Source organism: Neophocaena asiaeorientalis, unplaced genomic scaffold (genome assembly GCF_003031525.2).
Source record: "Neophocaena asiaeorientalis asiaeorientalis breed wild unplaced genomic scaffold, Neophocaena_asiaeorientalis_V1.1 scaffold265, whole genome shotgun sequence".
Taxonomy (NCBI): Eukaryota; Metazoa; Chordata; class Mammalia; order Artiodactyla; family Phocoenidae; genus Neophocaena; species Neophocaena asiaeorientalis.
The window spans coordinates 3,212,600-3,234,539 of record NW_020172172.1 but is presented as its reverse complement, the minus strand read 5'-3'; the positions used below and the strand labels follow the sequence as shown (position 1 = coordinate 3,234,539).

At 50.4% G+C, this 21,940-nt stretch overlaps 1 protein-coding gene across 1 annotated transcript; it reads left to right on the top strand.

Annotated features, from left to right (window-relative positions):
* The first annotated feature begins 2,427 nt into the window (after window positions 1-2,427).
* On the top strand, window positions 2,428-21,538 carry POMGNT2 (protein O-linked mannose N-acetylglucosaminyltransferase 2 (beta 1,4-)). The gene is made up of 2 exons (XM_024755970.1): window positions 2,428-2,597; window positions 19,235-21,538. Exon 2 carries the CDS (start codon window positions 19,340-19,342, stop codon window positions 21,080-21,082), a length of 1,743 nt encoding a protein of 580 aa, XP_024611738.1. The 5' UTR covers window positions 2,428-2,597; window positions 19,235-19,339; the 3' UTR covers window positions 21,083-21,538.
* Window positions 21,539-21,940: the final 402 nt, after the last annotated feature.

Here is a 21,940-nt window from a genome sequence, read left to right as displayed (position 1 = left end):
TTCTGGACTCTTTTGCACAAATATACTCTTTTTAAAAAGGGGTCACTTTGAATGTTTTGGTGCTTTTAAAAAATTAAATATGATACAATATGAAATAACTTCCAAGTGTTAAGTGAATATTATTTTACAACATTCTTTTAATAATTTCTCAGATGGTCCATGATGTTATTTAATCAATTCTGTATGGCTAAGGACCTAAGTAACGTCCATGGTTTGTTTTTTTATTTGTTTCTTTTTAAAAACTTTTAATTTTGAAATAATTATAGATTCGTAAGAAGTTGCAAAGATAGTAGAGAGAGGTTCCCTGGAACCTTTCATCCAGTTTCCCCCAATGGTTACATTTTACATAATTATAGTACAGTATCCAAACCAGGTGTTTGACATTGGTATAAAGTTGTGTATGGTTCTGTGTCATTTTATCACATGTGTAGATTTGTGTAACCACCACCACAATCAAGTACCTGAAACATCTCCCTCCTGCTACCCTTATATAGTCACACTCACCACTTCCTCCTCTACCCCATCCCTAACTCCTGACGGCCACTAATCTGTTCTCCATCTCTACAGTTTTATCATTTCAAGAATGTCATATAAATGGAATCATATATATGTAACCTTTTGTGATTGACATCTTTTCACTCAACATAATGCCTTTGATATCCATCCAAGTTGTTGCCTGTATCAATTGTCCATTCCTTTGTAGTACTGAATAGTATTCTATGGTATGGATCCACTACGGTTTGTTTCACCATTCATCTGTTGAGGGACATTTTGTTTGTTTCCAGTTTTGGGGTATTACAAATAAAGCAGCTGTGAACAACTGGTACAAGTTTTTGTGTGAGTTTTCATTTCTCTGGGATAAATGCCCAGGAGTGTGATTGATGAGTCATATGGTAAGTGCATGTTTATTTTTTTAAAGAAACTACCAAACTATTTCCACCAGCCATGTATGAGAGATAGAGTTCTCTGCATATTCACCAGCATTTGATATTGACATTATTTTTTTAATTTAGCTGTTCTCATCATGGTATTAATTTGCATTTCCCTAAGGGCTAGTGATGTTGAGCATCTTTTCATTTTTTATATATTTATTTGCCATATATATATATTCAGTAAAATGTCTATTAATGTCTTTTGCTAATTTTTATATTTATGGTCCAGGATAGAGTTTATTTTAATATATATATATATACTGTGGGTGTTTGAAAAAATGTGTATTCTTTTGTTGTTTCATGGAGTGTTATGTTATATCAATTAGATCCTGTTGAGTTTTGGTGTTGTTGAGCTTTTCTGTATCCTTGCTTAGTTGTTCTATCAGTTGTTGAGAGAAGGATGTTGAAATCTCCAACTGTAATTACAGGTTTGTCTATTTCTACTTTTAGTTCCATCAGTATTTGATTCATTTATTTTGAGGCTCTATTGTCAGGTACATTCACATTTAGGATTATTATGTCTCATTGGTGAATTGACCCTTTTGCCATTACATAATATTCCTTCTTATCCCTGATGATTTTCCTTGCTCTTGATTCTACTTTGAAATTAATATAGCCACTCCAGCCTTATAACTTATTATCATTATAAATAACACTGTTCAGCCTTTGCACTCATCCACATTTATTAGAATTTCTTGGTTAGAGGTCTGTATGTTTTTAAAGGCTTTTGACTGTATTGTCAAATTGCCCTGCATAAATTTACAAACTTTTACTGCTTGGGCATTATCATTTAAAATAATTATAAATGAAATACAGGGTTTTCCCAATTCGAGAGACAGAAGTGTTATCTCATAGATCAGTGGAGGTGCAGGTAGTCATAGTTGGTACACATCTAAATGAATAAAATTTTCATCTATACTAGCAAAAAAGTCGAGGTCTAAAATTCATGAATGAAGAAGTAGGGAGATATATATATTGATATATATGTCTATATATATATATATATATATATATATCGACAGTCGGCAGTAAATGCCAAATGCAGCAGCCATAAGACTTGGGAATATTGCCCTTAAGGAGCAGGTCGATCCTGGTGGGATAGAGTGGGGCTGAGGGATTGGAGCAGAGGAATGGTACTTTTGTACATAAGTCCCCCGTAGTATTATATGTTTTTTAAAAGCATGTGAAAATATTAATTACTTTGATTTGATAAATGACATCTTCTTGTTGGTTTAACTTGCATTTAAGTTTATTATCAGGCCTCCCATAATTGTATAAACTTTACACCAAGCAAAACCGCCTCTCGTCGGGCAAACTACAACTCCCAGGATTCCGCGGGTTGAAGGAGCGTGCTGTCACCGGACGCAAACTGCAATTCCCAGAATTCCGCGAGCCAAGGAGGTGGGTCTGGCCTCGGGCTCAGGAAGCTGAACTAGAGAGCCTGCGCACGTGCACAGGTGACGCGCGGACTTGCCAGCTGGGCAGGCGCACGGAGGCCACCTGCGAGCCCCGCGGCGGCTGACCAGACGGCGCGGCGGAGCCTGCACTCCCTGTCTGGACCTCCACGGCTCAGAGCGGGCGGCGGGGGCGGGTTCGGCCAAAGCCAGCTCCTCGGAGGGCCGGCCTGGAAGCTTCAGCCTCGCGGAGCCCGGCTGCGGGGTGCAGGTGAGATGCGCGCCCTCGCGGCGGGCGAGGGTTCCGCCACCCGTCTGGGTTTGGAATTGAGGGAGCGGCCCCCTGACCTTCCTCGGGTGGGAACGACAGGAGCGCTGGGATGGAGAGGAGCCCAGGGGAATTTGCAGGTTGGAGGAGTGACGTGTGATGGGGCTGAAGGAGGTGCGGGAGGTAGGCGAGGGTGAGGGGAGGTGGACCCTCGGGGTGCAGGTGCCGCGGGCCCTGGCGTGTCAGCTGAAGCCCTTAGCTCGGGACTGGCACTGGCAGCGGGTGCCCATGCCCTTTTGCTGGGGAGATGGTGCGCGTGAGGCGCGGGTGGCGGGGAGCCAGGCAAGGTGCACGGAGGGGGCCGGGGCCTCCTGAGCTCCCTTTGAAGGCAGTACTTGGGCAAACCACAACTGATCCCTGGGCTCCTTGGGGCTCCATAGGGTGCCTACTGTGTGTCTAGTGGTGAGAGCCTGCTTGACAGTGCTGGGGTAGCGTCTGAAGGAGGGACCCGATGGACTCCCGGCCCTATCATGTGTGTAGGAACCCGTCTCCCGGTCACTGAGGGGAATCCTCTGCTAAGGTCTAGGGTCCTCAGGTCAGAGTCCTGCACCTGGTGGTGGGCGACTAGGGTTGGCTTACTTTATGCCAACCAAACCTCAGAACATACTTTTGGGGGAAGGGAGAAGGGAATGGAATTGGTTATGGGGTGAACTTGATAGGACTTGGTGGCTAAGAGCACAGACAGAACAGGGTTCATTCACCAAGTGTTTACTGTTACGTGTGCTGGGCATTCAAATCCTGGCCCTCATTTACTAACTGTGTGCCCCTGAGCAAGTCACTTATTCTCTCTGAGCCTCTGTTTCTTTTATGGAGATAAAAGTACCTTCATCACAGGGTTGCTGTGAGGATTAAATGAAATCATGCTGCACAAATCCGGAGCCCAGTGTCTGGTGTGCAGTGAACGTGCAGCAAATGTTAGCACTTATGGTTGCTAACAACAGAAGATGTTAGAGGTGAGATTGGAACCCAGGTCCGTCTCACTGGAACTAGCTGCTCCCTCTGACGCTCATGGATCTTGGAGATCTTCAGCTCATCCTTTCACATTACAAATGAGAAATCTGAGTCCCACTGGGTGGCAGAGCCAGGAAAAAGCACAGGTCCCCTCTTCCCTGGGGACGGACAGCACATCAGACCCTGAGTCTTGGGCCCCTGGGCAGGGTGGGGTTGGTGGCGAGCAGCAGAGTGGAGATCCTCAGCAAAGGGGAGGATGGGGTGCTGGTGACGGTGAGTGTGGCCCCCCACACTGTGGCATGTGAGCATTCTGGTGGCCTTGAAGTGGCAGGTGTCAGAGTGTCTTTCAGACTGACCTTCTGGTTGGCAAGTTCTTGCCTCTGAGCCTTGCTTTAGAAAATATTTAGCAATAAACACAGGCTTCTAGTGAATATTGAGCTAACCAGAAAATTAAATTACCAAATGCTCCAATCCCCGAGGGTCCTCGTTACTCTCAGTTGGTTGTCAGCGGATACTCTCCCCCAGGACCTGCTTATCACCTGATAGGTTTTTTCATTGGGTAAGATCATGAACACCAGAGGCAGAGGCCACAAATGTCATCGCAGGCTTTGAAGTCATACTTGGGTTGGAATCCCAGCCTCACCACTTAATAGCTGTGCATCATTGGATAATTCACTTAACGATTCTGAGCGAACTTCCTCAAACGTGGAACGAAATTGGTAACACCTGTTTTAACAAGGGAACAAATGAGATAATTCATGTCAAGTACTTAGCATTGTTCCTGGCCTAGAGTAAGGGCCAGCGAATGGGAGTTACAGCATTATTAAGATTAACAATAATTCTATAAAATAATTGTCAGGCACTGTGCTTTGCCTGAGTTGTCTGTTTGAATTCACAAAACCACCCCCTGAAGTAGGTATAATTGTGTCTTTTTTCAGACCAGGAAATGGAGGCTTGCAGGGGTTAAGAATTGGCCCAGGCAGACACAGGACAAATACTACATGATATCACTTAAAGGATGAATTTAAAATAGTCAGACTCATGGAAGCAGAGTGTGGAATGGTGGTTGCCACAGATTGGGGGCGGTGGGGAGGGGGGAATGGGAAGGTATTAGTCAAAGGGTGTAAAGTTTCAGATAGGCAAGGTGACCAAGCCCTAGAGATCTACTGTACAGCATAGAGCCTATGTTAACAATACTGTATTATATACTTCAAATTTTGCTGTGAGGCTAGAGCTTATGTTAAGTGTTCTTATCACAAAAAAATAATAAATAAGAGGGCAGAGGAAACTTTCTGAGGTGATGGATAGGTGATGGCTTAAGTTATGGTGGTGGTTTCATGGGTATATACTTATCTCCACACTTATCATGTCGTGTACATTAATCATGTACACCTTTTTATGTGTCAAAAAAATAAAAAGAAGAATTGGTCTACAGTTACGCGGCTACTAAGTGTCAGGACCAGAGCGCATATCCTGGAGTCTCAGCTGCAGAACTGGTGCCATTTAATTCCCTTCCTCTGCTGCCCGGGGTCTTCACAGTTCTCAAAGTCCACCTGTGACCGGGGGCAGCCTCCAGTGTTACAGCAGGGGGTCTTGGACCGCCTGGAGAAGAGGCAGGATCCTGCAGCCTGGCTGAGTGTGCCTCCTCTCCAGGTCTAAGGTTAGCCGAGGCTGGAGGGTGGAGCCTTAGGAAGAGGCAGGCAAAACGAGCCCTGTGGCCCCCAGAGGCTCTCATCACTGGACCACAGGGCTGGGGAAGGGTGTAATCTGGGTGAGACCCAGAAACCTGGTTTTGAGAAGAAGTGATCTTGTCTGGGGGCTGGGAAGAGTCCTGGACTCACGTACTGCTTCTGGGCCTGATGTCTGCTTTGGGGAGGGGTTCGCCTGCGAGCTGTGGGTGTGAGGAGAGCCAGCACCCTCCTCTTTTCTTTTCGGCTGCTGTGAGAGTTCCCACTGCCTCTCAAGACCTTTTAGAAAATAAAGAGTTGGAGCAAATAATTTCTAAGGGCTCTTTTAGCTATAAAAAGTGGTGGTGGTAATTCTATATAGGTGGATTAACCCTGTCAGCACAGCACCGGGGCAGGTGGGATAATTGTCACCCCACTGTGCTCTCCAGACCTTCCTTGGGGTGAGAGAACGGCCACAGCTCCCTGAGCCACCTGCCATCGCCGGGAATCTCTCTGCCTGGCCGGGTGGGGAGTAGTTACACAAGAGAAGCCTTGGTTGCTAAGTTACAGTTGAGGCCTGTGGGTCTGCATCCACACCTGCTCTGCCATTGAGTGATAAAAGCTTGTTGCTCTGAGGCCTACCCTGCTTCTCCATCACCAATTGTACCTCTGAGTCTGAAGTACTGTGGACCCTGGGGTCAGACACAGCGTTGAATTCTGGTGCTCCTGCTTGAGCTGCAGGACCTAGAGGAAAGTACTTAACCCCACGAAGCTTTAGTTTTTCATATTAAAAGAAAATGGAGATAATACGAGTACCTGCATTTTGTATCAGATGTGCACACCTGCAGGCCCGCAGACAGAAGGTAGGTCTCCTGAGAAATGAACTCCTGAGCAGAGAAAGGCTGGACTGCTTGTCTGGCTCATCTGATACACGGCTTTTGTGAGGCTTAAGTGAAAAGGGTCAGAGAAAGGGCTTAGAACAGTGCGTGGCACATAGTAGGTGCTCGGTAAAGTAAGATGGTGGTAGCATTAACGTCCACCCCCTGCCCAGAGGCCAGCATCCTCTTTTCCTGACGTGTTCAGAAGAGCTATCGATCATTCCATGTTGTCTGGCTACCCTGGGTACATACTCAGGGCCCAGGCTCTATCAGGGAATCACACCTTTCACTCTGCCAGTGGTGATGACCATCGGTATGGTCTTAATGCTAAGAGTTGTCTCCTTTCTCCACTTCTAATTTTTTTTTTTTTTTTTTTTTTTTTTGCAGGACGCGGGCCTCTCACTGTTGTGGCCTCTCCCGTCGCGGAGCACAGGCTCCGGACGCACAGGCTCAGTGGCCATGGCTCACGGGCCCAGCCGCTCCGCGGCATGTGGGATCTTCCCAGACCAGGGCACGAACCCGTGTCCCCTGCATCGGCAGGCGGACTCCCAACCGCTGCGCCACCAGGGAAGCCCTCCTTTCTCCACCTTTAAAAGCTTAACAGAGGGCCCCTTCCTGGCTGGGCAGTGGGTACTCAGCCCTGGGCCAGGCTTCAGGGAGCCGTTGGGGACCTGGTCTCCTGTACTGTCACTATTACTGTTGTCCCCAGTACAGACCCTTGGGTCCGGTTGTTTTAGACACACCCAGTGACGAGACACATCACAGGGTCCTTCAGTAGTGGGGGGTTTGTGACAGGAATCATGGCACATCCTGGGGGGGGGCTTCAGGGATTACCACCATTATGCTGGGTCCCAGAGCTTCCAAGAGGGATGTACAGTGGCCACTGTGAGGAGCCAGAGAAGCAGTCCATCCTTTCTCTGCTCAGGAGTTCATTTCTCAGGAGACCTACCTTCTGTCTGCGGGCCTGCGGGTGTGCACATCTGATACAAGCGCCACCACTGGATCTGACCTCTTCAGGGTCTCCCACCAGTGGCTGCTTTAGACCGAGGCTCCACTCGCATCCTTTTAGCTGTGGCCTAGAGACCTGGGCTGGTTTTTTGCCACTTCAGCATTATAAGTGATGCAGCTTGTGTGGGAAGGTGTCGGTTGGGGAACCTTTTCTCAAAAGGGGCTTAGAGTATGGCAGCCTTCTTAGGGTGCCCCAGAACATAGGCTTATGCATTGTCTTAGCAGAGGCTGGGAACAGGATTTACTAGCCTTTATTGAAGGGGAGGGTTGTCTTTGGTTGTTTACCCTGGGTTGGACAGAAATGCCCTGCTGGGTATTTAGAAGCAGGGAATTGCAGAATTGTGGAGTGTTAGAAAAACCTCAGAGGAGTTCTTCTTAAAATTGAGTGCAGACTAAAATCACCTGGAAGCTTTTTTTTTTAAAAACACAGGTTCCTGAATCACCCTTCAGAGATTCTGGTTCCGCAGGTCTGGAGGGGGCCCCAGATTCTGCATTTCTCATATCCCAGGTGATGCTGATACTGCTTTGGGGGACCCCATGTCCAGCTCCCGCCAGCCTCACAGGTTGACCTCGGTTTACTGGACCACTGCCCAGCAGGGGAGAGTACAAAGTAGCCGATCCCTCAATGTTAGAACAGCTCTAACGCTTAGAGAAGCCTCTTCCTGCCTCCCACGCTGGAATCCCCTCCCTGTGACTGCCCCTGCAGGCCTTACTTTAGTGCCCTGGAGCGGCCCACACCAACGTGCTAGGTGCAGAGTGGCAGCCAGCTGCTGGGAATTGCAGGTTCCTGAAGTCCGCCCTTCAGCCTGGGGCCTGGGTTGCACATGTCACCGTCATGCACATGTGTCCACTCTGTTAGAGAGGGGTGCAGCCCCCGCTCTGGAGCAGCCTCACCCTTGCTGCACAGCCCCTCAGGTGTTTGAAGAATGCCCAGGGTCCAGGGGCTTCTCTTCCGCAAGGAAGGGGCCCTACTCCTTTGAGCATCCTACACAGGATGGGGTTTCTGGATCCTTCCTGATCCTGGCTGCCCCACTGGACGTTTCCCAGAAGGACTCACATGGAATAGTCTCATATTAACAATTAAGCATGTAGACTATGATTCCTGACAGAGGTTGTATCCTCAGTCTACTCATGAGGAAACACCAGACAAGCCCAAACTGAGGGACATACTAGAAAATATCTGACTCTATTCAAAATTGTCAAGGTCGTAAAAGGGAAGGAAAGACTCAGAAGCTGCCCAAAATAGGGGCGACTAGAGAGAGATGCCACCTGGCCGCCGGGCTTCACCCTGGTTTGGATTCTGTACTACAGAATAGAGACCACGGATTCATAACAGTATCATATCAATATTAATTTCCCGATTTTGCGTGATATGAGAGAATGTTCTCATTCTTAGGAAATAGATGCTGAAGTGTTAGGGGTTAAAGGGGCAAGACATCTTCAGCTCATTTTAAAAATTTTTTGGCTGCGTTGGGTCTTTGTTGTTGCGCACGGGTTTTTCTCTAGCTGTGGCGGGCGGGGGCTACTCTTCGTTGCGGTGTGCGGGCTTCTCATTGCGGTGGCTCCTCTTGCTGGGAGCACGGGCTCTAGGCGCGCGGGCTTCAGTAGTTGTGGCTCATGGGCTCTAGAGCACAGGCTCAGTAGTTGTGACGGACGGGCTTAGTTGCTCCGCGGCATGTGGGATCTTCTCGGACCAGGGCTCGAACCTGTGTCCCCTGCATTGGCAGGCGGATTCTCAACCACTGCGCCACCAGGGAAGTCCCTCCGGCTTATTATTAAACAGTTCAGAGAAAGAGAAAGAGAGAATGGTAAAACGAATGTGTCAAATTAGCAGTTGTTGGATCTGGGTAAGGATGTAGGAGAGCTCTTTGTATTATACCTACAACTTTTTGTAAGTCTGGGATTATTTCCAGATAAAAGGAAAACAGATAACAGAGACGACAGACCCTGTAGCCACCCTGACTGCGTTGGAGTCTCAGTGCTGCTTCCTGGGTGACCTTGGGCAGGTTTCTAACCTCTTTGCCCTTTGGTTCTACCATCTATAACATGACCATCATGTAGATTGGAGAACCTGGCACCTAGTGACTGGTCAGTGGATGTTGGCTCTGATATGATGATGAAGGAGGTGGTGGAGGTGGTGGTGGTGATGCTGGTGATGAAAGGGAGGAGTTGAGGGTGACACCTTGGTGATGAGGCCAAAGGAATACCCAAGCCGAGGCCTGTCACCTCTCTCCACACACTAATGCTGGGCTCCAGGCTCCCTGGGTTTTTGGCAGGGACTGCTGGGACCTGGACACTGCACGGCTTCCCCCTGCAGAGGGCTTCGCCAGTGGTCACCTGAGCCCAGGGGGCTCCACTGGGTGAAACACAGGTCTCCTGGCAGCTTCACGCCCTGCCTTCTCCTGGCACTGGCCACAGTTGCCCCGCAGCCTGAGCGCCCCGCTGTCTTATAAAGACAGTGCCCTTTCAGCTGTGCATGACTTCGGGCCTGGCCGTCACTGCCCTGGGTTGGGAGAGGAGTCTCTGCCTTGGTGGCCTCATGACTTTCTTGGTGGGCAGATGTGAGAACTGGGCACAGTGATGTCTGCTGTGGCTGGAGGTTTGTAGCAGTCAGTGTCAGCAGGGATGTGTGGACACCTAACAGGGATACTCATCTTAGCCCCCAGACCACCAAAACACCTCCAACACCTTGCTCAGAACTCCCTCACCCTTCAGGCAGCTTCCGTGGGTGGCCTCAGGCCCCACCAGCACCATTTCCTGTCAGGCACACTTCTTCGTTCTTCTTGGTGAATGTTTTGTGCCTCTTGTAGTGAGTGGCCTTCTGACCCTCTTGATGGATTCAGTCTTCTTACATTGGACCCGAGGGCCCAAATGGATCTGTGTACACACTGGGGACTGTGCGTTTCCTGTAAGAATTGTTTTTATTTGAATTTGCAGTTTCAGTAGAAAACCTGATGCAGGCGTGTTCTGTGTCACCTGGGTGAGCATCACAGGAGAGACTCACACCATTCTGTTCTCTGTTGCGTCCCTGTTTGTGACCACGTTGGTGTGTAGTAGTGCTTACCTGTTTTGCCAGAAAGGGCCAACACGGACAGCTCTAACTTGCAAGTGACCCATGGGTGCCAAGCAAAAGCCAGGTGGTGACCCAGCAGGCTGTGCGAGCGAGGGTTTCCGCGTCGGTGGTAGGCTGGGCTCACTTCCGTCTCTTCATGTGTCCCGCCTGTGCTGAGCGCCGTGGAGCCCTGGCTGTCCTCAGCAAAGCCTGCCGCCGCGTATCATACCAGAGTCACACAGACTGGAACTCTCTTGTTCCTCTGCCCGCCCCCACCCCAAGGAGTTCCATCCCCTTTAATTGATAAGGAAGTAGAGTCACTATCTTTAGCTTGACCCAGGATTAACGTCCGCAGCTTTGCCTTGGTTCGCCTGTTGTACTAAAGCAAGGAGTTATTATCCATGTTAAATTAACTTTTTAGTCTAAGCCTGGGAACTCTTAACTGAATGTTAAATATGCCCGGTCAATTAAATGTTAGGTTTGACAAGGAGTACTCAGAGGCTGCCATCATTTTGCCAGAGGGTAAATGCTTTTGGCAGAAAACCTGATGTCTTGTCAGTGTTTCTTCAGGTTTGTCGATAGCGTTGGAAGGAGATCTAACTTTGGAGCCCATAGAAGCATGATGTTAGGAGTACCAGTTCTACACACGGCTTCTGGTAACAATAAATAGGAAGGGGAGGGCGCAGGGGGAGAGATCATTATGAGGGTGTTTGAGTTATTAGAACTTGTTTGCTTTTCCTAACTCACAATGTGTGAGACACATCAGTGCAGGACAGAAAGCTTCCATAATTCAGCACTAGTAATTCAGGCTGCATTTGGGATAAAAGCATTTTTTTTCAATAAATGACAAAATAAGAATTCTATGATTTTCAGTCGGGAGTATGAACAACCCTTAAAAGTAAGATTGTTATACTATTAATATAAAACCTTCTGCAGGCGCTGTTGCCACCCCACATCTTGCTGTGGGCACTGCTGGTCTTCTGAGCCTGGGCCTGGCAGGTGCTGGCAGTCCCAGCTCCCCCCATCCCCACAGCCCTGCTCCTGGGGGAGTGGCCGGTGAACAGCGGCTGGTCCTGGTAGTTGGGAACCCAGTGCAGCTGGCGAGGCCGGCAGGAGAGGGCTTCACTTTAGACCAGAGCTTACATCCTTGGTCCCATTATACCAGCAACAATAAGGCCAGCAGCCCCAGCCCTTGGGCCTGCCTGTCATCTTCACTCAAGTTGAATTGTTGCCAGAAATTACAAGTTAGGACATTTCACATTTTAAATGGATTTCTGGCTTCTCTGGAAAAACCAGAAGGGTAGTGTTACAGACTGAACTGTGTCCTTGCGAATTCATGGTGGAAGTCCTAAACCCCAATGTGACTATATTTAGAGAGAGGACCTTTAAGGAGGTAATTAAAGTTAAGTGAGGTCATAAGGGTGGGGCCCTAATCCAATAGGACTGGTGTCCTAATAACAAGAAGCGGAGAGACTAGAGATCTCTTTCCCTCCAGCACACGCAAAGAGGCCATGTGAGCACACAGTGAGAAGGTGGCCGTCTGCAAGCCATGGAGAGAGGCCTCAGGAGAAACCAAACCTGTCGGCACCTTGATCTGGGACTTCTAGCCTCCACTACTGTGAGAAAATAAATTTCTCTTGCTTAAGTCACCCAGTCTGTAGTACTTGGTTATGGCAGCTGGAGCAGACTAATACTAGTAGGTACCACCGGGCCACTTTCCTGCCAGGCCCTCATCAGCTTGAACTTTAACCTTGGCGTTTGGTCTCCGGGTCACACTGCTTGCTCCTGGCTTCACTTTCCCCATTGGCTCTTGGCCTTAGTAAGCATGTGAGTCTGTACCCCCCGCTCTAGGCCTAGAATTCCTGGGGCTTTTACTCCTTATCAGATGCCAGGGCCCTTGTGAATGGCTTTTCTGTGCCTGTGTCTGGAGCCGGGCAGGGCGCCCCAGGAGGGGAGCCTGCACCCAGTGCTGGATGAGCAGCCTCGGATGGGAGCCTCCACAGTGGTGGCTCCTCCTGCTGCCCGGCTCTTACTGTGTCTGCAGGTGTGGCAACATCATCAGCACCTTCCTCTGGTGCTTCCTGGAATACATGGGATCCTGGAAAGGAGGATTTCCCGTCTGTGGGGATCTGATAGTAGGTATCTGGTCTAGGAGCTGAGTAAAGCAGGTTTTGGGGGGTGAATTGGCAGTATCCTCTATCTGCCTCAGTTTCTAGAGGGCTGTTTTAAGCATGTTTTTAATCCCTTATTTCTTTTTCCCCTTTCTTTTGAAAAATATTCTTGTTTTTTTGTTTTTGTTTTTTTTAGCTTGAACCCATTCTTCTATTTATTGACTTGTCAGCAAAATTAAAGAAACAATAGCTAAATAAACATCTTATATCTACCAAACTTAAGTAGAGTACCTTTCTGATGAAAATATTTTAACACTAAAAATATACCATTGAAAAACATTCTTGCTCTATCATTCTTTGCCCTGGCTAAGCCAGTAAGCTCTTTGTGCCCCATATCCATTGGGTCCTAAAGGTGGAGCCCGAGGTAGAGGAAGCAGACAATGACAAACGTGGTGGCATTTGAGTCCCCGGGACCTCTTTGCCCTGAATGCAGAGAAGATGAGGTCCCAGGGGTGCCTGGGCTGTTAGCGTAGACAGTGCTTATGTGCTCTGTGTTCAAATCCTGACGCCGTTCCATGCAAGCCGAGGGCCTTGGGACACATTACTCAGCTTCTCACCTCTGTGTCCTGATCGGTGCGATGGGGAAAATGTTACTGGTGCTTTGCTCGCTGCTTAGATGTTGGTTTTCCGATTAAATGAGGAAATGCATAAATAGTTTTTAAGTACCCTGCCAGCATAAAATGTTGAGGGTGGCAGAGGTTCTGCATGTTAATTTTGTACTGAAAACTGGCTGCTCAGACCAGGCAGAAGCGTCTTCTAAATTTATGGGGCCATCTTCACAGAGAAAGGAAACAAGTCATTAGGAAGATGGAGCAAAGCTGGGAGATTGTGAGGGCGCTCCCCAGAGCAGTCGGGGGTTCAGCCCTTTTGGGAATTGGTCTGAGGCTATACAGTTTGGTACCTGTTTTCGTTCACTGTTAATTTTAGGAGCCCTAATGGAAATAGAATTATGACAGCTGATGTGCTTTGAGACCTGTTTAGATACTCTACATGCTTTAGCTCGCTTATTCTTACAACACCCCGAGGAGGTTATTCTGCCCATTGTACAGATGAGGCCATTGAGACTTAAGGTGGTGGAGGGACGGACGTGCCAAGATCATAAAGCCAGCTCACATGTGGTCTGAAGGAAGGTGAGCATGACCAAGAGCCTGGGAAGAATTCTTGACCACCACCATTAGGAAGGAGGCTTGAAATCTCCTCTGCTGTCTTGTGTGTGTCCTGACACCTGCACTCGCCCAGACTGAATGCACTTCCGTGGTGTGGGAACGCTGCCAGGGTTCCCAGCTTCCTAAGCAGACTCTTCTCTCATCCACCTGACGATGCTCTTCCTCTAGGGAGCCTTTTGGGTGAGACCAGTGGGAAACAGATTTTTAAGCAAAGGCCAAATGAGCGTCTCATCAGGATGACCCAGGAAGTGATCAGAAGTGGGGTCGGGCTGGTCTCACTGGACAAGGAAAGCTTGTCGCCTGTACTGAGGGCCTCTCTGACATTCGTGGGGCAGGAGGAGTGCGTCTGGCAGGGGGGGCCCGGCCTCACCCCCAGCAGTGAAGATGCTTCCTCCATTAGCGCTCCCGAGAACGTGTTCCCTGCCTCTGTGACAGCTGCGCCACGTCAGGTGTTCACAGCAGCCTCTTGTCTCCTCTGCCACAGGGAGAACCTTGAGGACAGGGTTGTCTTTCTTTTTTTTTTTTTTTTTATGTTTGTATCTCTTGCTCATACCCTGCTCTAACTTGGGCTGATGCAGAGCCTCACTCCCGTTTTCTGCATGTTCTCCTAAGTCTTTGGACTCAGGTTCATGAATAGATATAGACAGAAATGGATGGAGATATGGACATATCTTCCTTTGGGTGAGTCAACAGGAAGTTCAGGCTGCCCTGCCCAGCACCCTGCCAGTGCTGTCCCCTGGGGGGAGGAGCACCATGGCTGGCGTCCATCCTGCTTGGCTGCTGGCTGTGCCATAGTAGTGGGAGTTACGTAAGGTCAGTGCCCTGCCTGCCCGCCTGTAACCGAGCCTGTTGCCAAGAGACTGAAGGAGGGAATCTCAGGACCTATGTCATGGACGACTCAAGGGCACAGCTTTCCACCATGTGCCACAGAACCAGGCCTCAGGAGGGGTTGGGGAGCTGTTCAGAGCTTGCCTCCTTGCTGGAAGACAGGTGCTCTGGGCACGTGCCCTTTGTAAGCCTGGAGGCCTTGTTCTGTCTTAGCATGGCCATCCTCCCCTGGTCTCCCTGCCGCTTACCTCTCCTGGGAGAGGGTCCACTGCTCCAGACCAGGCTTTGGGACAGAGTGGCTTGACAGGTAACTTGAGACAAGAGTGGTCTGCTCATAATAAGTGACAGGCTCCTCCCCTCCTGGGACCCCCAGGCCAGGGAGTAGGTGTGCTGAAGACAACACCATCCAAGCTATTGATGCCGTACCTTAGAAGTCCAAGAGGGACTGTCTTTTCCATGTAACAAGTTTATGTCCAAAGAACACAGTTCTGTAGTCAGCCCTCGACACCACTAGGAGAAGGTGTCTCCCAGGCCATTGAATTGGCCCCTTTCATTTGCCTCCTTGCCCCCGGCCAGTGGTGCCCTTAATCTGCCTCTGTAACGAGACTCCACTGGGGAAGGCAGCAGGGACACTGCCCTCCTCTTCCAGCAGCCTGGTACCTGGTCCAGAGAAGTTGTATCTCCTCGGCCAGCAGACAGGACTTAGGAGAATCTTGGCTTCCTTAGAGCCAAGGGTGTGATTAATGTACTCTTTGTCTCCATCTGTTATCTTTTGAAAACATTTCTGAGGATTTTGCCTGATCCTTCTTGGACAGACACAGAGGGGACACCGTGGGGAACAGGCTGGGAGGACTGCCTGAGTTCTTGTTGGCTTTCTCACTACCACACTTCGGCTATTTCACAGCAGGGCAGAGCACAAGGGCAGCTTTCCATCTGTCTCCACAGGGGCAAAATACAATAATATCTGCGTTAATTAACATTCCCCCAGAAGCAGATTCTGAGACAAGGATTCAAGTGCAAGTAGGTTGCTTGCACTTGATCGCAATACACATGAACAGGGCAGTGGGGAAATGAGACAGGGTGGGGGAGAAGGCCAGTTCCCACTGCGGGCAACTGTGTAATCCACTTAATCTGTTAGGAGTTCTGGGAGCCAGTGTAGGACACGCCTTGGGCCATCTCATGTGGGGAGGATGGGATTGGGGGATTTACGTGACCGTTCCCATCAGATGTTGGCGCAGCCCGCTTGGCCCGTAAGTGGTGAAGTTAGAAACCCAGGCAATCTGAACTCAGGGCCCCATGCTTTAACCACCATGCTTTATTTCTAGGGAGATGTTCTGTCCATCCCCAGCAAACCTTTTCTCCCATTTTCCCTCTTGGAAGGGTAACTGGAAAGCCTGAAGCGTCCGTGAGAGGTCCACATGGGCGAGTCTGTATTTGTCCTGCCTTCTGCCAGCACCATTCCGGCAGGGCCTGGGGTGGGTGGAGGACTTCCCATCTGATTAGAAGCCGTCCTTCCCATTCCCCAGGCCCTAAGGCTGGTCTCTGCCTAGTTGCCTGTTGGCCCCGCGAGGCCCCTACCCCCGTGTTCCCTGGTTCCCATAAGCTTTGCCCCAAGGCCCGCAAGCTCAGTGACTTAAGTGGGATTGGCTGCTGCACACACATCCCCTGGGTCCTCCTGCCTGCCTGTAGCCCCTGCTCTGCCTCTCCACCTGCTGCCAAGCCTGCCTTTCACCACAAGGACACCCGGGCGAGGGGCAGGTAGCAGAATGCTCACTAGAGAGGCGGTGAGTACCTGGGGGCCCAGATGCCCGCTCAGGTTGGAGGTGGGTCTCTCCTCGTTTCCTGGGGGTCTTGCTTTCTGATGTTCCCCGGGTGTGTGTTTAGCTTTAGCTGCTGTTGGAAGCCGTTCTTGTCTACGGTCAGAGCAAAACGTGCATCAGCTCATGCCACACCCATCTGCCTCCCATCTCTCCAGGGAAAGCTTTATTTTATTTTATTATTTTTTCTGAGCATTAATTGATTACTCATCCACTATCCAGTATTCTGTCATTTTGTAATAGTGATCTGTTTGATTCTTTGTTTCCTTTTTAACTTTTTCATATGCAAAACGTCAAACAAACTCAAAAGGGATCAAAAAAAGACCCCATCATCATCTTCAACTACCAATATCCTGCTGTCTTATTCCATCTCTCTCCGTGCCTTTTTTGCTGGAGTATTTTAGAACGAACCACATACATGTTATTTTACCTATAAATACTTATGTCCTCTTGTTTCTTAAGTTATCTAATTTTTAATAACTTTTTATTTTGAAATAATTTGAGACTTACATCAGAGTTACAAAAAACGCTTCACTCAGCTTCCCCTAATGTTAACATCTTACACGACCACAGTATAAGTATCAAAACCGGGAAATTAACACAGGCTTGATACTGTACCATGAACCTTATTCAGATTCTGCCATTGTCCTACTAATGTCCTTTTTCTGGCCCAGGAGTCCACATTGCATTTAGTTGTCTTGTCTCCTTACTCTCGTCCAATCTGGGACCTCCTCAGTTTTCCCTTGTCTTTTATGACTTTAACTCTTGAAGAGTCCCGGTCAGGTATTTTGTAGAATATCCTTCAATTTGTGTTTCATGTTTTCTTTATTAACTAATCTATAGACCATATTCAGAGCTAGAACTGGAACTAGAACCAAGTTTTCCCCATTTAGGAATATAGATTGCAGTTATGTAGTTTGGGCAAGAAGGCTCCAGAAATGAGGTACCCTTCTCAGCACATCCTATCAAGGGGTACATGATGTCAGTATATTATTACTGGTGATGTTAATGTTGATTATTTGGTTCAGGGGATGTCTGCCAAGCTTCTCTGCTGTAAAATGTCTATTTTTACCTTTGTCATTAATATGTATCTCATAGGGAGATACTCGGAGACTATGCAGATTTCCTGCTTCTCATCATACTTTCACCCACTAATTTTAGCATCCATCAGTGGATCTTGCCTGAAACAGTTATTGCTGTGATGTTTGCCAAATGGTGATTTTCTTTTTCCATCATTGCTTCTACATTTATCAACTGGAATTCTGTAAGGGAGACCTGTCTCTTCTCCCCTATTTGGGTACACCAGGTTTTCTCTCTCGAGCCGCCTTGGCACGTCTGTACCACGGTGGTGGTAAGGATAGTTGGTTCCCGTGGCAGGACCATAGGACACTGGTCGGAAATTGTCAACTCTCAGCAGTTTAATGTGGTTCAACCTTATAGCAAAGTAGTTCTTAGCTGGTGAGGCTGGGTGGAGAATTTCTAGATGGGGACACATATTTGGGAAAGTATATGCAGCAGTATTATTTTACATACTACAGATACAGATATAAAATACGAACTTCAGAAAGTAAAAGTTGATGAAGTCCTGTTGTCTTGGGGAGCAGAAGAGCGTCTTGTGTGTGAGAGATTCTTGGGGGAAGGGGATGCTGGACTTTACAGGTCAGTTTGAGGCATGAAAGTTTCTCTGTATTATTAGTGGGTGCATGGGTTTGAAAAGACTGAGAAACGCTGACTGATGCTTAAACAGATTTCTCAGCTATAGGGTTTCTGGGCTTATAGAGACCCTGCCCTAGAGATGAACAGGGCTGACTGAAGGTGCAGTGAAAAGCCAGCTAAGAAGGCAGCTGCCCCTGCCCTGTTCTCTCACCCCATGGCTGGTGTCAGTTGTTACCCGTGCTGTTCCTGTGAGGCCCGAGGGTGAGATTCTTCGATCGTTTGAACAGTCCTGGGCCTCAGAGCAGGTATGATACCCTTCGTGGTGGTATGGAAAAAATGGGAGCAAATGCCCACAGCTCAGCCAGGCCTCCCTGTAGGTGTGTGTATGTGGGACGGGAAGTTTAACCCTTTGGAGGTTTTGCCTCAATATACAAAACCATTGTCAGTCGTGATATTCAGAGACAGTTCTCTTAGTGGAGCACTGAGGGGACAAGTTTCTACCCATCTTTTCATGGAGATCTGAAAACCAGCAGGCGTGACTTCCAAACAGGAGCTTTAAGCAAGAGCAGATGTTCCCTATCTCCCCCATGCACGTGCGCCATGTGTCCTGAGAAGGGGCGTGCGGGGTCCTGGTGTGCAGCCTGGGAACTGCGCTCACAAGCCTTCTGTGCCATATGTGCCCATGGTAAGGTGAAGTCCTTACCTTGCAGTACCAGGAATGTCGGGTCCTTAATGGGGATTTTCCCTGAGGCCTCTCGTCACAGGTAACCTTTGCTGGTTATCTTTTGCTGCAGCAGTGCTTCATAACAAACAGCCCCAGAATTTCAGTGACCTACAATAAGAAGCACTTATTCAGCTCACGTGTCTCTGTGTTGCCTGGTCTTGGCTGGGTTTGACCGGTGGCTCTGATGATCTTGGCTGGACTCAATTACAAATCTGGGGGTCAGCTGAGCCAGACTGAGCATGGCTGGAGCAGCCGTGCTCCACACACAGATCTCTTCTCCTGGGACCAGGAAGTTAGGCTGAACACATTCTTCTCATGGCAACATCCTAAGTATAAAGAGGGCAAAGACAGTCACACAAGCGCTTTTCAAGCCTCTGATATGTTCTGTCTGCTAACATCTCATTGGCCAAAGCAAGTTATGTGGCCAAGCCCAAAGTCCAGGTGCAGGGATGTATATTCCCCCATGGAAGCAGCAGGGGAGGGAGGGGAGTGAATATTTTTGAACAACGGTCTAGCCTACCGTGTCTTCAAATGTGCAGAGCGACGCAAGGATCCAGTGCCGTAGCAGAGCCCAGCGCAATGCCTGGCGCAGAGCGGGCGATCGGGGTGACTCCAGACACACAGTGCAGACACCTTTTCCTTTTCCTTCTCTCCTCCCGCAGGCCTCTGCTGGTCCTCCGGGTGCCTGCAGGGATGGGTAAAGCCCGCCAGGCCCGAGGTGCTTTCCAGGGGCCGTCGTCTCACTAGGGCCTCGCTGTGGCGCTAGGATGCACCTCTCGGCGGTGCTCAACGCCCTCCTGGTGTCGGTGCTGGCAGCCGTGTTGTGGAAGCACGTGAGGCTGCGCGAGCACACGGCCTCCCTGGAGGAGGCGCTGGCCCTCGGCAGCCGAGCCCCGGAGCCCGCCCCCGCGATGCGGATCGACTACGCGAAGGCCCTGCAGATCCTGACGGAGGGTGGCACGCACATGGTGTGCACCGGCCGCACGCACACCGACCGCCTCTGCCGCTTCAAGTGGCTCTGCTACTCCAGCGAGGCCGAGGAGTTCATCTTCTTCCACGGCAACGCCTCCGTGATGCTGCCCAGCCTGGGCTCCCGGCGCTTCCAGCCGGCCCTGCTCGACCTGTCCACCGTGGAGGACCACAACACCCAGTACTTCAACTTCGTGGAGCTGCCGGCCGCCGCCCTGCGCTTCATGCCCAAGCCGGCGTTCGTGCCTGACGTGGCCCTCATCGCCAACCGCTTCAACCCCGACAACCTCATGCACGTCTTCCACGACGACCTGCTGCCCCTCTTCTACACCCTGCGGCAGTTCCCCGGCCTGGCCCGCGAGGCCCGGCTCTTCTTCATGGAGGGCTGGGGCGAGGGCGCCCACTTTGACCTCTACAAGCTGCTCAGCCCCAAGCAGCCCCTCCTGCGGGCGCAGCTGAAGGCCCTGGGCCGGCTGCTCTGCTTCTCCCATGCCTTCGTGGGCCTCTCCAAGATCACCACCTGGTACCAGTACGGCTTCGTCCAGCCCCAGGGCCCGAAGGCCAACATCCTCGTCTCGGGCAACGAGATCCGGCAGTTTGCCAGGTTCCTGACGGAAAAGCTGAACGTGAGCCACGCAGGCAGCCCCCTGGGCGAGGAGTACCTCCTGGTCTTCACCCGCACCCACAACAGACTCATCCTGAATGAGGCAGAGCTGCTGCTGGCACTGGCCCAGGAGTTTCAGATGAAGACCGTGACGGTGTCCCTGGAGGACCACAGCTTCGCAGATGTGGTGCGGCTGGTCAGCAACGCCTCCATGCTAGTCAGCATGCACGGGGCCCAGCTGGTCACTGCCCTCTTCCTGCCCCGCGGGGCAGCCGTGGTGGAGCTCTTTCCCTACGCCGTCAACCCTGACCACTACACCCCCTATAAGACACTGGCCACGCTGCCCGGCATGGACCTCCAGTACGTAGCCTGGCGGAACACGTTGCCAGAGAACACGGTCACGCACCCAGAGCGGCCCTGGGACCAGGGGGGCATCACCCACCTAGACCGGGCCGAGCAGGCCCGGATCCTGCAAAGCCGGGAGGTCCCGCGGCACCTCTGTTGCCGGAACCCTGAGTGGCTCTTCCGAATCTACCAGGACACCAAGGTGGACATCCCGTCGCTCATCCAAACCATACGGCGCGTGGTGAAGGGCCGGCCGGGGCCGAGGAAGCAGAAGTGGACGGTCAGTTTGTACCCCGGCAAGGTGCGGGAGGCGCGGTGCCAGGCGTCGGTGCAGGGCGCCTCCGAGGCCCGCCTCACCGTCTCCTGGCAGATCCCGTGGAACCTCAAGTACCTGAAGGTGAGGGAGGTGAAGTACGAGGTGTGGCTCCAGGAGCAAGGGGAGAACACCTACGTGCCTTACGTCCTGGCCCTGCAGAACCACACCTTCACCGAGAACATCAAGCCCTTCACTACCTACCTGGTGTGGGTCCGCTGCATCTTCAACAAGACCCTCCAGGGACCCTTTGCAGACGTGCTGGTGTGTAACACGTAGCGAGCGGTCAGGCCATGCCTCGGGAGGGTGGATACTCAGGCTTGGTGTCCCTGGGCCCGCTAGCTCCCAGGGGTGGCTTCTGGGAATTATTTATTTATTGAGCAGGCCTGTGCCTCGGGTCATCTATTGCTGCATCGGAGGTGTGGGGTTCTCAGCGCGCCTCTTTGCACAGGTGTGATGACACCTCCCCACCCGTTTCTCTCATCCTGAGCATCCATACCCTGGAGAAGGTCCTTGAGGGGAGGAGGAAGAGGAGAGTAAGAATCCCAAAGAACCTGCTGGGCTAAGTGATCATGCTGTTTCCTACGCATCTTTCTGGTTGGTGTCGGGTTTCTGGAAACTGCTAGTAATTGTGGTCGTTTGGGTGGGTGGTACATCAGCTTCCGTCATCATGAAATTCACCTGTAGCCCCGTGAAGTGTGTGTTTGGAACATTGATTAAATGAGCATAAACGTCTCGGTCAAGTCTTTTATTGGACGGTGGGAAGGGGGGCTCGTAGTCAATACCTAGATGCCCTGTCAGCCAAGGAGATGTGGCAAAGGGGAAGGCATCGAGGCCTGGGAAGCAAGGCAGGCTGGCTGGATTTCATCCCGATGAGGGATGAGTATCCCATTTCCACCTGTGTGGGATGAAAGCCTGGAAGTAGGTGGGAGAGGGCTGCGGGGAGGAAGATCGGTGTCTGCCAGAGTCTGCTTAGGCTCCACTACACGTTCAGACACATGAGACTGTGGTACGCACGCCCGGCGTCGGATTCATTTAGAAGGACGCAACACAAGATGCTCAGAAAGCCAGCACGGCTGCATCAAGTGACTTCTTCCACAGGAGGAGTCCTCGCACCAGTCCAGGGGCCATCCTGTT

Bases quoted from the DNA above. Each gene is read 5' to 3' on its own strand.
- POMGNT2 (XM_024755970.1), top strand. From the start codon at position 19,340: ATGCACCTCTCGGCGGTGCTCAACGCCCTCCTGGTGTCGGTGCTGGCA.